At 41.5% G+C, this 17932-nt stretch overlaps 1 protein-coding gene across 3 annotated transcripts in view; it reads right to left on the reverse strand.

Annotated features, from left to right (window-relative positions):
- Window positions 1-17932, reverse strand: part of Nek11 (NIMA related kinase 11) — a 221000-nt gene that overhangs the window by 49185 nt on the left and 153883 nt on the right. For all 3 annotated transcript variants that reach the window (XM_037207892.1, XM_028869889.2, XM_037207893.1), the window contains one exon: window positions 7083-7143. In XM_037207892.1, coding sequence (XP_037063787.1) covers window positions 7083-7143 — 61 coding nt within the window. The remainder of the gene's footprint in view (window positions 1-7082; window positions 7144-17932) is intronic.

A 17932-nucleotide genomic window follows, 5' to 3' on the forward strand; every position in this document is an offset into this window, starting at 1 on the left:
TTCCTCTGTTACTCTGCAGCATCGCGGTTATTATGATGAAGTTCACAAGTATTTGCAGCACACACATTCCAACTGCAGAAGTTTTATTCTTTCAAAGTAATTGCACTTGGGAAAATGGCCACTGCTTATACTTGGGCTGTGCCTCATTTTCTGCTCTTTCTTTTCCTCTTCCTCTCTCCTAATCCCATCTAGAATTATTCAGTCTCCAGGTCACAGATGAGACTAGTTTCCCTTTCCCTGTGGAAAAAACTGAGGACAATCTGAGTCATTTGGGTACTTTCATTTAGGGTAATAATTCACTCTCCATGTCTGAGGAAACACTGGCGTTCCATGTAAGGACGTGCTGGGTGCTCTCTGGATACTTACTGGTGTTCCATGTAAGAAGAAGGACCTACTTGGTTTTCTCTGGTATTATTACAAGGTTTGTACTATTCCAAATTGCCCCAAATCTAGTGCATGATACAATCCCTTGAACCTGCTAGACCTCCCGGTGTCTGATTTTATGGATGAAGGAGAAATGAAATGCAGATTCCAAGGAAAACTTGTGTACATTACATGAGGAGATGTTAGAAAAGCGGGTCCATGGCTATACACCAGACCCATGCTTAAAGTCCTCAAAATGATTCTAATACATGCTCCAGTGTGGGGATCACCAGTGTTATCTGCCCTTGATGCTGTAACAGAGAGTAGCCTATTGGAGTCAGAGGGGGCACCTTCTCATTCAGGATCTCTGGAACCTACACAAATGTTGACTCCCTTACCAAGCCAGTCACCAGTGATACAGACAGGGAAAATCCGTTAACTCTGCTCTGAGTCACAGAAAAAGTAGGATCTGGAGCAGGATCAAAGTATCACCTTCCAGACTTCCAGGGCTGTACAGGGACAACTTGCCCAGTAAGTAACCCTCAGAGGACATCTCTGTTGTTCTTTCTTGTAGATGACCAAAAGACACTCCTAAGGGGTTTGTGAAAAATGCTTAATGTCCTAACACACTCAGTGGGCACCTGGGTACTTCCAAAATGCATGGGCTGATGCTGTATATGAGAAGAACCATTTCAATTCACAGAACTTTCATGGTTTTTTTGTTTTGTTTTGTTTTTGTGACAAGGTTAATAGTCTCATCCATCTAAATTTGAATTATCTCTTGGATTCCAGTGACATCCTGATATTTATCAATAGCCGCAATGACTAATGTGCTCTATTTTTTTTTTTTTTTTTTTGGTTTTTCGAGACAGGGTTTCTCTGTGTAGCTTTGCGCCTTTCCTGGAACTCACTTGGTAGCCCAGGCTGGCCTCGAACTCACAGAGATCCGCCTGGCTCTGCCTCCCGAGTGCTGGGATTAAAGGCGTGCGCCACCACCGCCCGGCTTAATGTGCTCTATTATTATAGACAGTTAGCTGTAGTTAGTAGTCAGAGTAAAACAAATATCAATGGTCCAAGCAATCTTGGGTTCTCACCCCTAGAAGACTAAAGAAGAGATTATTTCATTGTTTCTTTAACGACAGAGAAGAGCCCAAAGTCCCAAAAGTCGTCAGTTTCTTATATATAATGAGGAGCGTTCCGTGAGTTCCCTCCATGGACTGGTTATTTCAGAAGCGCATGATTCCATCATCTTAATGCCTATAGTTATAAACCAAAGCTCCCTCCCTTATGAATAACATCCACTGGACAGACTAAGGTGTTGTTAGTTTCTAGATGTGGGATAGAGATATTTCCCAGTGCACAGAGTGCTTACTGTGTAAGCATGAGGACCTGAAATGCACAGTTCTCGGGGTAAGAGACAGGAGAATTGTTGGGGGCTTGCTGGTCCAGCCCAGATGGAGATTTAGTGAGAGACCCTGGCTCAAAGGAATAAGGCAAAGGTTGATAGTGCAAGGCACCTGACATCCTCTTCTGACCTCACACACATGTGTATTCATATACCACATACACATACACTGTGATGGATAATCTCCATTGTCAGTGTGACACACCTGGGAAAAAGGAAACCCGACTGAGAACATGCCTGTGTCAGATTGGCTTGTAGGCATGTTTGTGTGGCATTTTCTTGATTGTTGATTGACGTGGGAGGGTCCAGCTCACTCTGGCAGTGCCACCTGGGGCCGGTGGTCCTGGGGGAAAGACTATAAGACCAGGGGGCTAGAAAGTCTAGAATGTCTTATAACATGACAAGGAAGCTACATCTATGATACCTGAACAATACATCTGCCTAAACAAGACCTGAAGAATGACAATATCAATAGACATGATAACATGAAAGGGGCTTATTTCCACTGCATCCCCTTAATTGGTTACCCGATACCAAGTGGTCTGACTTAAAATATTCATACAAGCAACACTAACCAGTCTCAGCAGATTGTATTTATATATTTACATGTTTATAATTACATATAACTAACAAAGAAAAAGTGACCATGAATTTGAGGGAGAGCAGGGTGGGTATATAGGCATTGAAGGGAGGAAGGGAAGAGGGAAAATGTGTAATTTCATTTTAATTACCTTTTTATTTAAAAAAAGAGAAAGGTATATGACCATGAATGTGGAATCTAGCCAATAAATAGCTTTTATCCATGGTTCCTGCCTATTCTTGCTTGAGTTCCTGACTGGCTTCCCTCAATGGTGGACTGTGATCAGGATGGGTAAGCCAAATAAACTCTTTCCCCCCAGATTGTTTTATCACAACAGCAGAGACACACCATAAGCAAACACACAGGAAGTTACCAGTGATGAGAAGTAACTCATCAGTAGGCAGCAAGCAGCTTAGCAGTTTGTTTGTGGCGAACTCTGAAATGCCTTATAACTACTTTCTACAGATGCCAGGGCACTCTAGTGCAGGAACATCCAGCTTTGATGAACTTAATCAGCCTTGCAATTAGAGAACTTGGAGATGGGCTATTAGAACTTTGGAGTGTATGTATCTTTTCTCTGACAATCTAATTTAAACAAAAAGTTTAGATGATCTCTGTGAGTTTCAGGCTTGCCTGGTCTACATAGCAAGTTCCAGGACAACCAGGGCTACATAGGGAGACCCTGACTCAAACAAACAAACATTTAAGTTTACTATAATCTTAGTAATCAAGGTCTCCAAATGTCTTATTCCAGGCTTAAGAGCAGGTTCACTAGAGGAAAGAAACAGAATTGGTCTCTACTTTCCAATGCTTTGATAATGATTTTAATTGTACATATTTATGTAAATTACTATAGCTGTTATGGGGAACAGTATGCAAGTACCTCAAAAAACTAAAAATGGTTATGATCCAGCTATTTCACTTCTGGGTGTATATCCAAAGGAAATGCAATCAGTGTATTGAAGGAATACCTGCAAGCTCATGTTTATTCCTATGTTCATTTTAAAAAGTGACAGGAGGCTAGAGAGATGGCTCCATGGTTTAGAGCACTGGCTGCTCTTGCAGAGGACCAGGGTTTCATTCCTAGCACCCACATAGCTGCTCACACCATCCCTAACTCTAGTTCTGGGTGATCTGACACCTTTTCTGGCCTCGGTGAGCACCAGCACACACATGGTACACAGACATATAGGCAGGCCAAACATCCATATGCATAAAATGATTTAAAAACTTGTATGAATTCATGTACATAGTACTTTTTAAAATCAAAATTAACAATTTGAAGAAAAAAATTTTCCTAATTAACCTGTGAGTTCCACTCCCCTAAATCAACTATATTCAACATCTTTGTGTTTTATTGTTTGCTCTTTTTTTCTACATCACATGTTTATTTTAATTTCCTGTTTTATATGATCTATGAACCTTCTACTCTTCATTGGGGAATTTGAATTTTGATTTTCCTTTGTCCATCTCTCTCTCCTCCTCCTTTTCTTTTCTCTCTCTTTCCTCTACCTTGCCAATAAAGTTATACCACTAATTTTAAATAATCAAAATTTTAAATTATTATGACCAAATAAATGTCATACATACAATGTTTGTAGGTTATATTTCCTTTCTAAGTCTTTTGTTTGTTTGTTTTGTTTTTCCAGGAGTTAATAATTGTCTTGGTGTTTTTACATTACTTTGTTTTCTGGCTACTTCTCTCAAGTCCATCCCTAAACTCTCCAAAGGAACTCTAATCCATCTCCAAACTCTCATAATAGCCGGATTCAGTGGGTTATCATTAGGTCCACATCTCTTCGGCATATGCCCATTCCGCCTTGAAGTCCTCTGGCCCAGGCCAGTTGAATGCCTTGCTCTCCAGGTTTGTTGCTCAGTTGCTGTCTGGAGACCTTCCTTTGCTATCACCCGCTGAAACCCTGCGTTCTTTTGTGTTGACCTCCCCATCACCTGCAGACCCCGCCTTACTCTTTCTCAATCAACTGCTATATTTTCATAGAGCATGATTTCTAGAAACTTCTTTAAAAAGTCATGAGACATAGATATTTTTGAGACATGTGTTTTGAAGTTGTATGTTTGGAAGTGCCTCAATTCCTCTCTCATGATGGAATGAGGTTGATGGCAGTGGTTTGGATAGATTTTTTTTTAAGATCTATACTTGATTAGTGGTTGAGAAGATAAAAAATTCTAGGCTCAAATTATCTTCTAGCCTCTGGTATTACTGAAAAAATGAGAAACCATTATTTTTCCTGATATTTTATACATGATCTATCTTATTCTCTCTAGACCTATCAATTTGTTCTTTTCTGTTCTTTCTGAAATTTCTTTAATTAGATTCTAAATCACTTTGATTGATTTTTTTCTTATTGCTTATTTCATTCTGGAAATTATTCCTAATTCTAGTGAATTTTCCTTCCTGCTTTTGAATTATAATTTTAATAGCTTTTTATTATTTTATGGCTATTCCTTTTTGTTTGTTTCTATAGGATTCTCTAACATCTTTTAAGAATTTAGTGATAGGATAATTTTCCTTTCTTCCTTACATTATGTTTCCTGGGGATTTTGTGTGATTTTGTCTTAACTTTTCTCCTGTTTGTTAGATATGAAGAACATTATATATGTGGGATATAGGGAACATACATATTCCATCTGGCTATGTGTTCAAATCTAAGTGTTAAACATCACAAGCCGTGTTAAGCTCTTCTGTAAATTTGGTATTATCAACTGGCAGGTCTGCTTTTTGCCATTTTGTTGAGAGCATGTCCACATTCACAAGAACCTTAGTCCAGTAAGTGCTCTGAGTGATGTCCTTGGAATGGATCCATGGTGCTCTACCAGTATTGGAAGGAGTAGGTAAGTGAAGCGGTGTTTGAAGTTTTTATTGATCAACATTGAGCTTCCTTCTGTTTTCATCACATCTATGATGTGGGTAAATGACACATGCCTTTTGTGTCCCTAAATTCAGAGTCGCTGTCACTTAATGCCCCCCATAAAACCTAGTGGGGGCATTTGTGTCTTACTGTGGGGAGGGGTTCCTGGCAGTTTTAATGGGGGGAAGAGGACCTGGAGTCTATTAGTCTTTATTCACATGGTCAACCAATCCTTCTCTCCACCCACATCCTGCTCTCAGAGTTACTAAGGCTAAATCCTGAGTCTTCCTGGGGTTCTTCAGGACCAGCAGGCTTGCTTCTCCACACTAAAGGTATCCCCCTCCCTCTGACACACATCTTAGGAACTTAGCTTTCAGAGTTCCTTGCTTTCTAAATCAGTCACCATTTATCCATTTACTTTCTAACTTCTTAAATTCACCAGTACCTTTCTTCTACTCTTTTTTTTTTCCTGTAGGTTTATGTCAGCTTTATCTCTTAACATGTGTCATCTTAGTAGGGCTCCAGGCAGAGATCAATGTGTGTTTTTCTTACACACTCCCCATGCTTGTTTCTATAAAATTATATAGCCTAGAAGTGAAATTAGACATCACCTACACAATCCAAGTTACGTTTTTGTAGAGGGGTCTGTCTTTTTCAAGAAACAATTTTATGTAGAAAAGCCAATTTGTAAAACAGGTAAAAGTGGTACTATTTTGGTTGCAGCTGGTAAACTAACAAGGTTTGCATCTGATTGCTCCTAAAATAACTGAAAATGCTTGCTAGGGGCCTCTTTTTCACCAGACACAGTATGAGTTTCTGGAAAAACACAGGAGAAATGTAGCTTCTGAGCCACGCTGCTCAGTGCACACCCCTTTGCCAAAACCTGCCTGAGAAATCTGCTTTGAAGATTTCTCATCTAATTGAGATACAGAAGAAAAATGATTTGGCCAAGGGCAGCCTCCCTAGTCCTCTAAACCATTTCCAGGAGTGAGGTGCCCTTAACAAGTATTGCTGATACACAGGAAATCAGATCACAGGGTGGTGGCCAGGAAGGAAAAGTCAAAGAGCTGTGTGTAACTATGGCTTTGTGCCTGGAGATGTAGCTAAAGCTTGAAAAAGGCTATATATTATGCAGAAAGCGCCTAACCAATAGTGGTGACTGTTTCCCCTACAGAAAAATGTCATCGTTGATCTCTATATTCTTGCCATCTCCTTTGAAGATACTGCTTTTGTTTTTATAATTAAAATCCCTAAAACACTAACTCAAAATTTGAAAGAAAAAAACCTCAGTGGTTTTTCATCTAGGATCTTAAAGAACTCTTTGTGAAAATTCTATTGTTGAATGCTGAAAGTTATCACAGCTGGGCTTTTTGAATTAAAAAAAATAGAAGAAGCAAAAAAATAATAGGGTTTTATCATTGAAGCACAGCAATCCTATTTACTTGAGACTGACAACGCTAAAGACATTTCAGCTTTGTTTTTCAGACCAAATCTCTTCCAATAACTGACTGACCTTCAGAGTGACAGGACTTTCAGCTTCACTGAGTGTAATCTGCTTTGGTAGGTTCAGCTGGACAGGGAGATTCCTTTTCCAGGGACTCTAAACCTATTATGCACTGCCAGGCTACCATTTTGATCATAAAGGACTACCAAATGTCATTGACTTCATCCTTGGAGACTGGAAGTCACTTATAATAATAACAAAGGGTTCTTCCTCGAGTGTCCTAGCTGTTATGGTCTCTATTGGCCTCAGCCTCCTCCTCTGTAAAATGCAGAAAGGTTCCTCCACAGTTTTCCACTCCTTGGCTATGCTAGCAGAAGCAGAAAGATCACTACAGTTTGGAATCTGAAGAAGCTGACTTACCTTGAGAGGTACAACCCAGGACGTTTTCCAAACACCCAACCAGGGCTTCAATATCACTGTCCTGTCAATGCAAGAAGAATGTTTAATGACAGAAACATGTTTACACTACATTTAGACACAGCACATACATAGAATCATTTGCAAAGTTATTTTAAAAGGTGGCTTTATTTTCTAAAGAAAGCCATTAGTGTCTATATATACACCTCTGCCTTTGTATCTGTGTAAATGTACGGACACTAGTCTGTAAATTACCTGCTTGTTCTCTCTGATGGGAAGAATGGATGCTAACACTGTTAGCAGTGGGTCTTAGTGTGTTTGGTTTTGGGGGTGTGAGGCAAGTGCCCCACACTGAGCTTATCCCCAAACCTTACAAGTGGTTTCAACCAAAATGCAAGTACATGAGGGCTCTGATTTCATCTTTTATTTTGTACTTTCCAAATTCTCCATACTACTCAAATATTATTTAAATCTTCAAATATAACATTAAACGCTATAATAATAAAAACCAAGATTTTATTAATCAATAGTACAGCAGGAATCAAGGGAATTTTGTTCTACATCTTTGGAAATCTGTGACCTTCAAGGAGTCATACATCAAATAATTATCCTCCTCCTTTACCTCAGTCCTCAAGGAAAGCCAGCTATCTCCCATGAGGGTTGGGGAGATTTCAGAACTATACTAGATAACAAATATTGTCTTTGATGCAAAATAAATATGTGTTCTCCACTCAGCAGGCTGCAAATAATTCAAAATAGCATCTAACAATCTGGGAAAATGGAACCTCTTAATTTTTTTCACGTTTATGGCTACATTGAGGGGAATTAATCATTTATGGATCACCTGCTCCATTTCAAGTCAAGCAAACATTTCCCTTTGCAGCAATTGTCTGTGGATCCTAGGAAAAGCCACAAAAGTGTGGTGGGCTACTCTAACACATTCCATCAGCATGTAGGCTTTCATCTTCTAACATTCTCTGGAGTGTGGGCAGATACTTTTCGTGCATGTTGTAAAACTCAGCATCACCTCATGCTCAGAATGTATAGAAAAGGCAGGGATGAGGAGGGCTTGCCTGGTTAGTGCTGGTCAGTGAGGTCAAATACCAAAGATCCTTGCTCACTGGCCCAGGAATAGGGAGGTGGGTTTCAGGCACAGAAATCAAAGAAGGCCACACAGATCCTTCCTTCTGTACACTTGGGGGACAACCTTGAGTCATAGGCTCTCCAGGGAGGCATCCTCTGCTAGAGGGGGCACTATTTGCATATGCTGCTGCTGATACCAACCAAGGGAGTTGGGGTTCTAAGCCTGGTTCCTACCAGGTGTACTGGCCCCAGCCAGGGGATTGACTTCCCAGTGATTAGCTTATTTGTTTTAAATATGTATGAGTGTTTTGCCTGCACATGTGTGCCTGGTGCCTGAGGGCAGTGAATCCCAAGACTGGAGTCACACATTGTTGTAGCCATCATGTGGGGGCTGGACCTGGGTCCTCCAGAAGAACAGCCAGTGCTCTTAACCACTGAGCCATCTCTCCAGACCAACAATTCTTAGTTTTTGCATCTGTGGAAAATCGGGGGTTTTGTGGTCCATTTGGACTGATGTGGTGTGTGTGTGTGTGTGTGTGTGTGTGTGTGTGTGTGTGTGTGTGTAGGCCAGGAAAATTCAAGATTGTGGCACTTGGATTTGGTTGCTAGAGTGCTCCTATTTTCTGGTTCACAGATAACACCTTGTGTATTCACACAAAGGGATAGAACTTTCCTTGGGTTTACTTTATAAGGCCGTAATCTATTTATGAGGGCAGAACCTCAGGACATAATCAACCCCTAAGGTTAATACCTAAAACCATCTCCTTAGCAATTATATGTGAGGGAGACCCGAAAATGCAGACCATAGCCTGAGTCAACTGACAGTCAAGGAGCCTCCCAGCTCAAAACCTCTGTTCTCCTGACTAAAAATGGACAGTGAGGGGAATAGGCCATTTTACAAACACTGCTGTAACAGCCCCTTCCATGCCTGTGTTCCCACACTGTTCCTCACACCAGACAGGTGGGGTCTCTTCCCCTGCCTCTGGATCTGAATTGGCCCTGGAGCTTGCTTTCCCCACAGCACATGACAGAAGTGGCAATGGATAACTTAGGGCTGGACCTTGAGAAACCATACGCCGTAGGAAGCCAGCAACCATGCTCTCCTGTTGGAGGATCTCATGGCCAGAGGCTCCAGAGCATGAGAAGTCATGGGAAGAAACAATGGCCCCAGCCAACAGCAAGAATTGTGAGCCATACTATCTTGGACCAGTTAAGCTCCCAGCTGGCAGCAACAATGTAGGTGCCTGAAGAGCACATGGAGAAGAACTATTCAGTGAGCACAGAAGACCCACAAAATCAATCTGGAGAGATTTCTCAGAGGTAAAGTGCTTGCAATATAAATATGGGGACCTGAGTTTAGAGTCCCAGCATAGAAAAGGCAGGTGCAGCAATGTGCAACTGTAATCTCAGTGCTGTGGAGGCAGAAATGAGAAGATGCCTGGGCTACCATCCATCCATCTAATCTAGCTGAACTGGTGAGCTCCAGGTTCAGGGAGAGATTCTGTCTCAAAAAAAAAAAAGGTGGAAAGTTCGAGGAAGACACTCAATGTCAACATCTGGCCTCCACAAGCACATGTATACACTCATACACACACACACACACACACACACACACACACACACACACACACACATTTTGAGAAATAATACACCATTGCTTTAATACACTAATTTTTGGTGATTTTTTCTTTACATAGAAAAGAATCATTGACATGCTAAACAACTGAGGTTAACTGACCAAGTGCTTTACATTTTTAAATCCCCAAAACTTTATCACATCCCCTGGCTCATGAAAACTACCAAGTGCACATCGGTGCACTTCTCTTCCGGATTCTGCGATGCACAAGGAGGTAGATCAAGCCCGGGGTAGACACCTATCTCCAGGTAGATACCAGGGCTCCCCGCCACTCAATATGCTATCTACTGGTGCTGGATAGCAACGCATTGAACCCATTCAATGTGGCTCTTATGTGCATGTGTTTAGGTCTTGGCACTTGGGATTAGATAACCTATCAGGGAGCCCATCCCTGGAGAAGACCGATTTCCTCATCTCAGCAGCCACTGATTGTACTTCAGATTTTATAGAAGAGTTTCAAAGTCTCCGTGAAAACACCCATGTATCTTTTGTCCCAGTGCCGATAATTTTTTACGTGTACTTTATCACTCCCCCATCTATGTATTCACAAAGACATTCCTCAAGCTTAGCACTACTGATATTTGGGACCAGATAATTCTAATACACTGTATGATGTTCAGCAGTGCCTGTGCCCTCAAACCAAAAAAAGTCAGTAAGATTTTGTTATAATATCTCCCTCCCTAACCTGCATTGTAAAGACCTAAAATAGCACGAGACACTGTAAACTTCCTCCACACGGGACAAAATCTGTCCTGGCTGAGGTCTATTAATCAATTAACCGACCAACCATTCATTCATTCAATCTACCTATCTATATGTTGACATATGTAGTTGTTTTCCCCTGCTGGCCAAATCTCAAATAATTTGAGGATCAGTAAAAATACAGCCCCGTCTTTCAAGCCAAACAGCCCCCCTCTTCAGGAGTCTGTCTGTGCCTGCCTGCAAAAGCTCATCACAGCTGGGTTTCTTTACTGCTGACCTTCCCTCACAGGGGCGAGGGGGGTCAGGGGATCCTCACAGGAGTGATCTAACTATCCCATTCAGGTTTCTGTTGCTGTTATAAACACCATGACCAAAAGCAACTTAGGGGGGAAAGGGTTTGATCAGCTTACCATTCATAGCCCACCACTGAAGCTAGGGTAGGAACCTGGAGGCAGGAACTGAAGCAGAACTACTGAAGAACTTTGCTGATTGGCTTGCTCCCTGTGGCCTGCTCAGCCAGCTTTATTATATACCCTGGACCACTTGCCTAAGGGCATCACTGCCCACAGTGGGCTGGGTCTTCCCACATCAATCATTAATAATAATAATAATAATCCCACAGACTTGACTATAGGCAATCTGGTGAAGGTACTCCCTCAATAAAGTTCTTCTCTTTCCAAATGACTATTTTGTGTCAATTTGACAAAAATTTAACTGTACAAACCACTTCTCCTAACCAGTTGTATGCAATTCTGTTCTAATTGGAAGTAGCTTTGGGGTCTTGAGGTGGGGGCAGAGTACATAGGCTGGGGATGATGAGGGGAGGAAAAGGGGCTCCATTTATGCAGTCATGAGGAAGTCATCACCTATGCTAGGTGCTGACCTGCGAGTGTGGGTACTTTAGGGACACCCATGTGCCTGCCCCAAAGGACCCCTCACTCATACTCTATAAGTAAGCTCAATACACTTATGGCTCCCAAGGAGCAGCTAGCTATGATGGAACTGAACTTTGGTTTGTCATTGAGACCTTAGAAGGAGGGAATTGACATTGCCTAGTCTACCTCAAGAAAAGGCTTGCAATAGATTCCAAGTGTACTTGTTTTCCCCCAACATTATACTTTTATTATTTGGGAATTTCATACAATGCACCCTGATCACATTTGCCTCCCATTCTTCCCAGGCCTATCCTCCCACTCTTGTGCCCCCCCCCAAAAAGAAAAATATGCCAAGTCCAATTTGTGTTGCCCATGCACTCAATGGAGCACGGTCAAACTCCCAGTGTCTATCCCCTTAAAGAAAACCGAGTCCTTTCCCATCCCCGTCATAAGCCATCAACTGTGAAGGGCTACACTTCAGCATCGTCATCTCAAATTTTAAAGACTCTGTTGAATAGAAAAAAGAAAGTCTTTCCAAGTGTAATTTTTATAGTTAAGTCAAACTTCCTCTATTTTGAAGAAATAGTCCTTCCAAGTGTAATTTTATAGCTAAGTCAAACTTTCTCTATTTTGAAAAATAGACAATTCACAAAATCAGCACCTACATTTTTATAATAAATAAAAATTAGGGAAGGGCAAACAGCTCATTCCTAAGATTCTAGAAATTACCACGTATTTGAACATAACTGGTTCTGGGAGAAGTACATGGAAGTGCATGCCAAGGCTTCCTGCAGGTGTTTCCTGTTGTTCTGTGCCCTATGGGCACACAAGCAGAGACATGGCCACAGACAATATCTGTTAGGCTTATGCAATGTGGAGATTGGCTGTGGACAAAGATGTTTACATGTCCTTACTGCTTCACAGTTTATTGACTTTTGGTGGATTTAAGTGGCCTGGGACAACTGCATCTCAGTAGATGACAAAGGCTACTGCCACTAGCCTTTAATCATGTAGGCCAAGTACTTAAAAGACAGATTTTCTTTCTTTCTTTCTTTTTTTTTTTTTTTTTTGGTTTTTCGAGACAGGGTTTCTCTTGTGTAGCTTTGCGCCTTTCCTGGAACTCACTTGGTAGCCCAGGCTGGCCTCGAACTCACAGAGATTCGCCTGCCTCTGCCTCCCGAGTGCTGGGATTAAAGGCGTGCGCCACCACCGCCCGGCAAAAGACAGATTTTCTAATGCTCAGGAAATGGCAAAAGTGACTCCTTTTTAAATGAATGTATATGCTCTTCAAGCCCACATTTCCAGAGCCACTGACCTCTCCATAAACAGGAAGTGCCTTCGAGGCATGAAGAACATCCCCAAAGCTCAGCTCTGAAAAACTGTCCCATGCATCCAAATTCAAAATCAAATGCACAGATTTTCTGTATCTACTACTCATACTCCACAGAAGGTTTGATCTGCCCCCCTACAGTTGCATGGCCCACAGTCACTATAACCCACAGTAGCCATGGAAGTGTAAAGCTCTCATGTAAACCTCAACATGTGAAGGCTGGCTTTGGAAGAGAGAAGTGTCTCTCGGGAGAACAAGGCTTCCCTGACAGTTCATGACAACGGTTCTATCAAAGCCATTTGGGGTGACCATGTTACATCACATCTGTTTGTGGAGTCATCTTGGTACATAGTCTCATGACGGAACATGAGAGCTTACACTTCCATGGCTACAATGGGTTATAGCAACAGTGAAGACTACTTTTGGAAAAGGAAGATCAAATTTACTCAACACTTCCAAATGTAACTAGGAACCTAGACTACCATGTGAAGTCCTGGGAACACTGAGAAATTCTCTCATGGACAAATATATTAACAGAGCTTACCTTGTACCTTGTAGAATTCCCAGTTAAAATCAGTAGACAGATTTCTATGAGTTGTATAAGCTATTGGATTGTATTATTGAGAATGGGGGGGGAGACAGAGAGAAAGTTTTATGTGACTATAGTGAGTCCCGAGGTCTGTAAGATGAGTCTGCAAAATTAGAGACATAGGAAACTTTTGTGTAGTTTGAGTATAAAGGCAGAAAAAATTGTAATTTAAGGGCAAAATATATTCTTTACTACTCAAGAAAAGTCTGCCTTTGTTCTATTTAAGCTTTTAGCTAATTGTTTAAGGTCCACTCATAACTAGAGAGGGCAACAGGATTATTCAGACTGCTCAATTAAATGTTAATCTCACCCAAAATACCTCTTTAGAAACACCCACACTAATATTTGACCAACTATCTGGGCACCCTGCAGTTCAGTCAAGTTGACACATAAAATTAACATTCAAATATTTCTTTTCTTCTTCATTAAATATAATTTCAGTGTATTTAACAATTCAAAGTTATATTCATAAGGAATCTAATATGGATCCTAAAAAATGTTTTTTAATGATCAAGACTTAGGCATTTTACCATCTCTTGTGTCTACAAGAACAAGATTCTATTTGCTAAGCTTTACTTTTAAAATACTGTGGGGGGGTATGGGGTGTGTGTGACATATGTGCATGAATGTGCTTGGGGTTGGGGAGATGGCCAACTAGGTAAAGAGTTAGTCACACAGTGTGAGAGCCTGATTTCAAACTCCCAGAATCGATGTAAGGCTGGACACAGGACACAGGAGTGTGTGTCTGTAACCCCAGGGCTGGACACAGGAGTGTGTGTCTATAATCCCAGGGCTGGACACAGGAGTGTGTGTCTGTAATCCCGGGACTGGACACAGGAGTGTGTGTCTGTAATCCCGGGACTGGACACAGGAACGTGTGTCTGTAATCCCAGTACTTCAACAGTGAGATGGGAGGAAGAGACAAGAGAGTCCCTGGAAGCTTGCAGTCCAGCCAGCCTTCCATGCATAGCAGCAAACAACAAAAAGAGAGATCCTGTCTCAAAAGAGGTGGGAGACAAGGTCCAACCCCCAAGGTTACCTCTGACCTCCATATTGGCACTGTGGCCCAAGTGCATCTGCACTTGTATACACAAATATGCAAATACACATGTGTGCATGCATGAACACATATACTCATATATACATATTAAAACATACACATACACACATATATAGGGAGAGTGTTTATATATGGTAGGGAGCTTATAACCATATGATGTACATTGGCACCCTGAATATTAACATAATATACTATATAATACTGTATATTATACTAATATAAATTTATAATATATAAATAATTTATAATATATTTTAAATGATAGCAAAGCCTGCTCTTGTTCCTGCTGCTATTGAAGTAATATTTGAAAAACCTGGTTTTGTAAAATGTGGTGTTAGAGGCATGTGGCAAATTAAAAGACGACAAAATTCAATAAAACCGACCACATTTCCCTTGAAGTTTTCTGGGTCAGTCACTATGGCATTGTGAAAACCTGTACACACTGTAAAGGAAAAGTTCAGACTGAACACTAGCTTTGAATCAATGCTTTGTTAATTCTTTAAAAGCTCTTTTTGGAGGATTTTAAAAACATGTAATACCGAGCAATTCAATCGTTTTCCTCATCAGCTTCTTATTGATACAACTAGAGAACTCAGATTTCTGAAGAGCACAAACTCCTCTTCAATAGGGCAGTCTCGCTGAGGCAAAAAGCAGTTTCTAACCCAGAAATATTTTTCTATGAGCATTACTGTTTGAATATAACCCTCCAACAGACATAATGGGCCAGATTCCTCAGAATATTCACATGCAGATGCCAAAAAGCACACACGGGAATTAAAATGCAACCACCAAACCTAACACAGTGTTTCCCGAGAACTACCTGACATCATACATTCCATCTTTTGTTCTGTTCATTCTTGGCTTTCTTGTTTGAAGCAGGGTCTCACTCTATAGCCCAGGCTGTCTACTACTCAGACAGACCTTCAGAGTGCTGAGGGTACAGGGATAAGCCCACTATTTAGAGGTAAGCCCCAAATATGGCCATTTGTACATATTTCAAGTATTGTTTTAGTCAAATTTACAGTTGAACATGGACAGGATGCTGTCTTGAAATGATGATCTAACAATCATGGAATAATATTGCAATATCAATATTCCTTCTAGAATATATAGCTTTATTTAGTTTCTAGGTCATAGTGGACACTTCTAGCTATGTGTAACCAGCAATACATGCACTAAGCTTGAGTAGACATTTTTACATTATCTTTCAAGCATTCCCACAGCCCCTTCTTTCTCAAGAAACCATATCCTGTCATTTTCTGGGCTGAACTGGATATTGTTCATAAACCAACCCCTGGGAGGTAGAATATGAGAGCTAGACTGCATAGAATAAATTGAGTTTCCTCCAAACTACAAGAAAAAGGTGAGCATTGGCACAAAGCTGGGATTCAGACAAATAGCATCAAGACTAGAGAGGACATGGACTTTGAAGCCAGCCTGCTTGAAATTAAATCCCACCTTGCCATTCTCAGTCTTGTGTTTTGAGCAAATTGATTAATGTATCAAGCCTCCATTCCCCTACCTGTAAAATAGGTTGAGAGAAGACTCAGATATAGTAGCATTTATAAAACCCATAGGTCCATACCTGGTATACGTAGACTAGAATATGTGTTTGCTAAAAGGTTCAAAGATGACTGCTGAGTGCATAATCATCACTGCGACATCTAGAAGAGAACCCAGCCGAGATTTCTGCTCAAACTGGTGGGATGGATAATGGCAACTGAAGAAATGTCATTCCAAGGCAGTCTGCCTCCCAAGCTGTTGTTTACCCAAGAGACTCCATTCATGCTTGATCCATTCAAGCTACAATGAACCTCAGTGGAAAAGGTGAAGTAGTGAAGGCAAAGAGGCTTTGCCACACCTAGCATAGAACAAAGCAGTATGACTCCACTGTAGGAGAACCTAGGGCCCAAAGGTTTGTCTGTCCATGCTGTGGTCAGTGTGTGGATGAAGATGCAGAGGCAACAAAGGAAAGTGGGTGTGAGCCGAGGATGTTTCCATCTTTTCCATCTTCCCTAAAGAACTTCCTCCTCTGGAATGCAAGGAAAACTCACCTGCAGGCTGGCTAAAGTGCATGTGGCTAAGAGGAACATTGAGCAAGTTTGACACTTAAGAGTCAGAAATGATAAACTAAGGGAAGAAACTTTATTTTAAAATTATGTAAGTATAAACAATCATTTTCTTGTTGAAGCTGAATATATGGGTGAAGAAGGGAGAGATCCAGGCATTGCTTTCTGTAAAATGATAACTATATACAATATTGTATCTTGGGCCAACTAAAGGGTGTTGGGGAATATTATTTTAAGGTGTGTTGCTTTTGTTTAACTCTGTGAAGCTGTATTACTGTGCCTGTCTAAAACACCTGATGGTCTAATAAAGATCTGAATGGCCAATAGCAAGGCAGGAGAAAGGATAGGCAGGGCTGGCAGGCAGAGAGAACATATAGAAGGAGAAACCTGAGAGGAGAGAGCTAGGAGCCAGAGAAAGAGAACTCCAGGGCCCAGCCACCCAGCTACACATCAAGCCACAGATAAGAGAATGAGAAAAGCGCAGAGGCAAAAGGTAGACACGATAATGTTAGAAACTAAGCCAAGGTAAGGCTGAACATTCATTAAGTAATAATAGACCTCTGTGTGTAAAGTTATTTGGCATCTGGGTGGTAGGCCCCCCCATAAAAGAGCAAAAATAAACAACAACAAAAGGGGGATTATTTGAGTGAATGAATCAACAGAACCCAGCTGCCATAAGAATTTAGTTTAGGATGAGGGTTTCTTGGGCAGACTTCAACAGTCCCTTGGAGGTTGTGTATCTATCTTTAGATGCTCTTAAGAGCCTCCTAGAGGGTTATTGTGCTCACTGATCCTTTACCTGGAGACAGTGAAAATGCAACCATCTGTCTACATGCAGCATCCTCTATACTCATGGCTGGTGGGCTATGTCAACTCCCAAAGGCATATCAATCCAGAGGAGGTTGATAGCTTGTAGCTGTGTGTGTGTGTGTGTGTGTGTGTGCATGCACGCGCGCGCGCACACGCACACACACACACACACACACAGCTTCCCAGTTACAGAAGGGTCTTATATATTCCAGTGGCTGAAAGCTGCTCAAAGGGATGTGTAGATGCCTTTGTTGTACGACACCAGGCATGGCACCATGTTCTCCATCTGTTGAACAACACCAAGCAAGCTCAGCTCTGTAGATCTATGCACAAAACAGATATACCCTCCATAATGGCTCCATCTTTGGGGACCCCAGCATGTTGTCATACTCACTGGTCCTTGATGTCAGTGGGTATGTGGAGTGTGACGAACTTGTTTCTTTTACCTGTTACTGTCTGCTCAGAGTCCATGCCACCCATCTGGGAAAACTAACCCATATCCTCTTTCCTACTAAGCCAAGGCCATTCTGGACCCACCTCTTCCAGAGAGACCATGTCTGCCCAACTCTGCAACATTCTGACTGGCCAGCTGCAGCAAGGAGGCGGCAGAGGATAGATGTGGCTCACAATTATGAATACTGCAATCAGCCCCAGTTCTAGGTCCCCTCTTAAGGGCAGTGTTGACTCAGCGCTGCCTTC

The sequence above is a fragment of the Peromyscus leucopus genome, chromosome 7 (assembly GCF_004664715.2).
Source record: "Peromyscus leucopus breed LL Stock chromosome 7, UCI_PerLeu_2.1, whole genome shotgun sequence".
Taxonomy (NCBI): Eukaryota; Metazoa; Chordata; class Mammalia; order Rodentia; family Cricetidae; genus Peromyscus; species Peromyscus leucopus.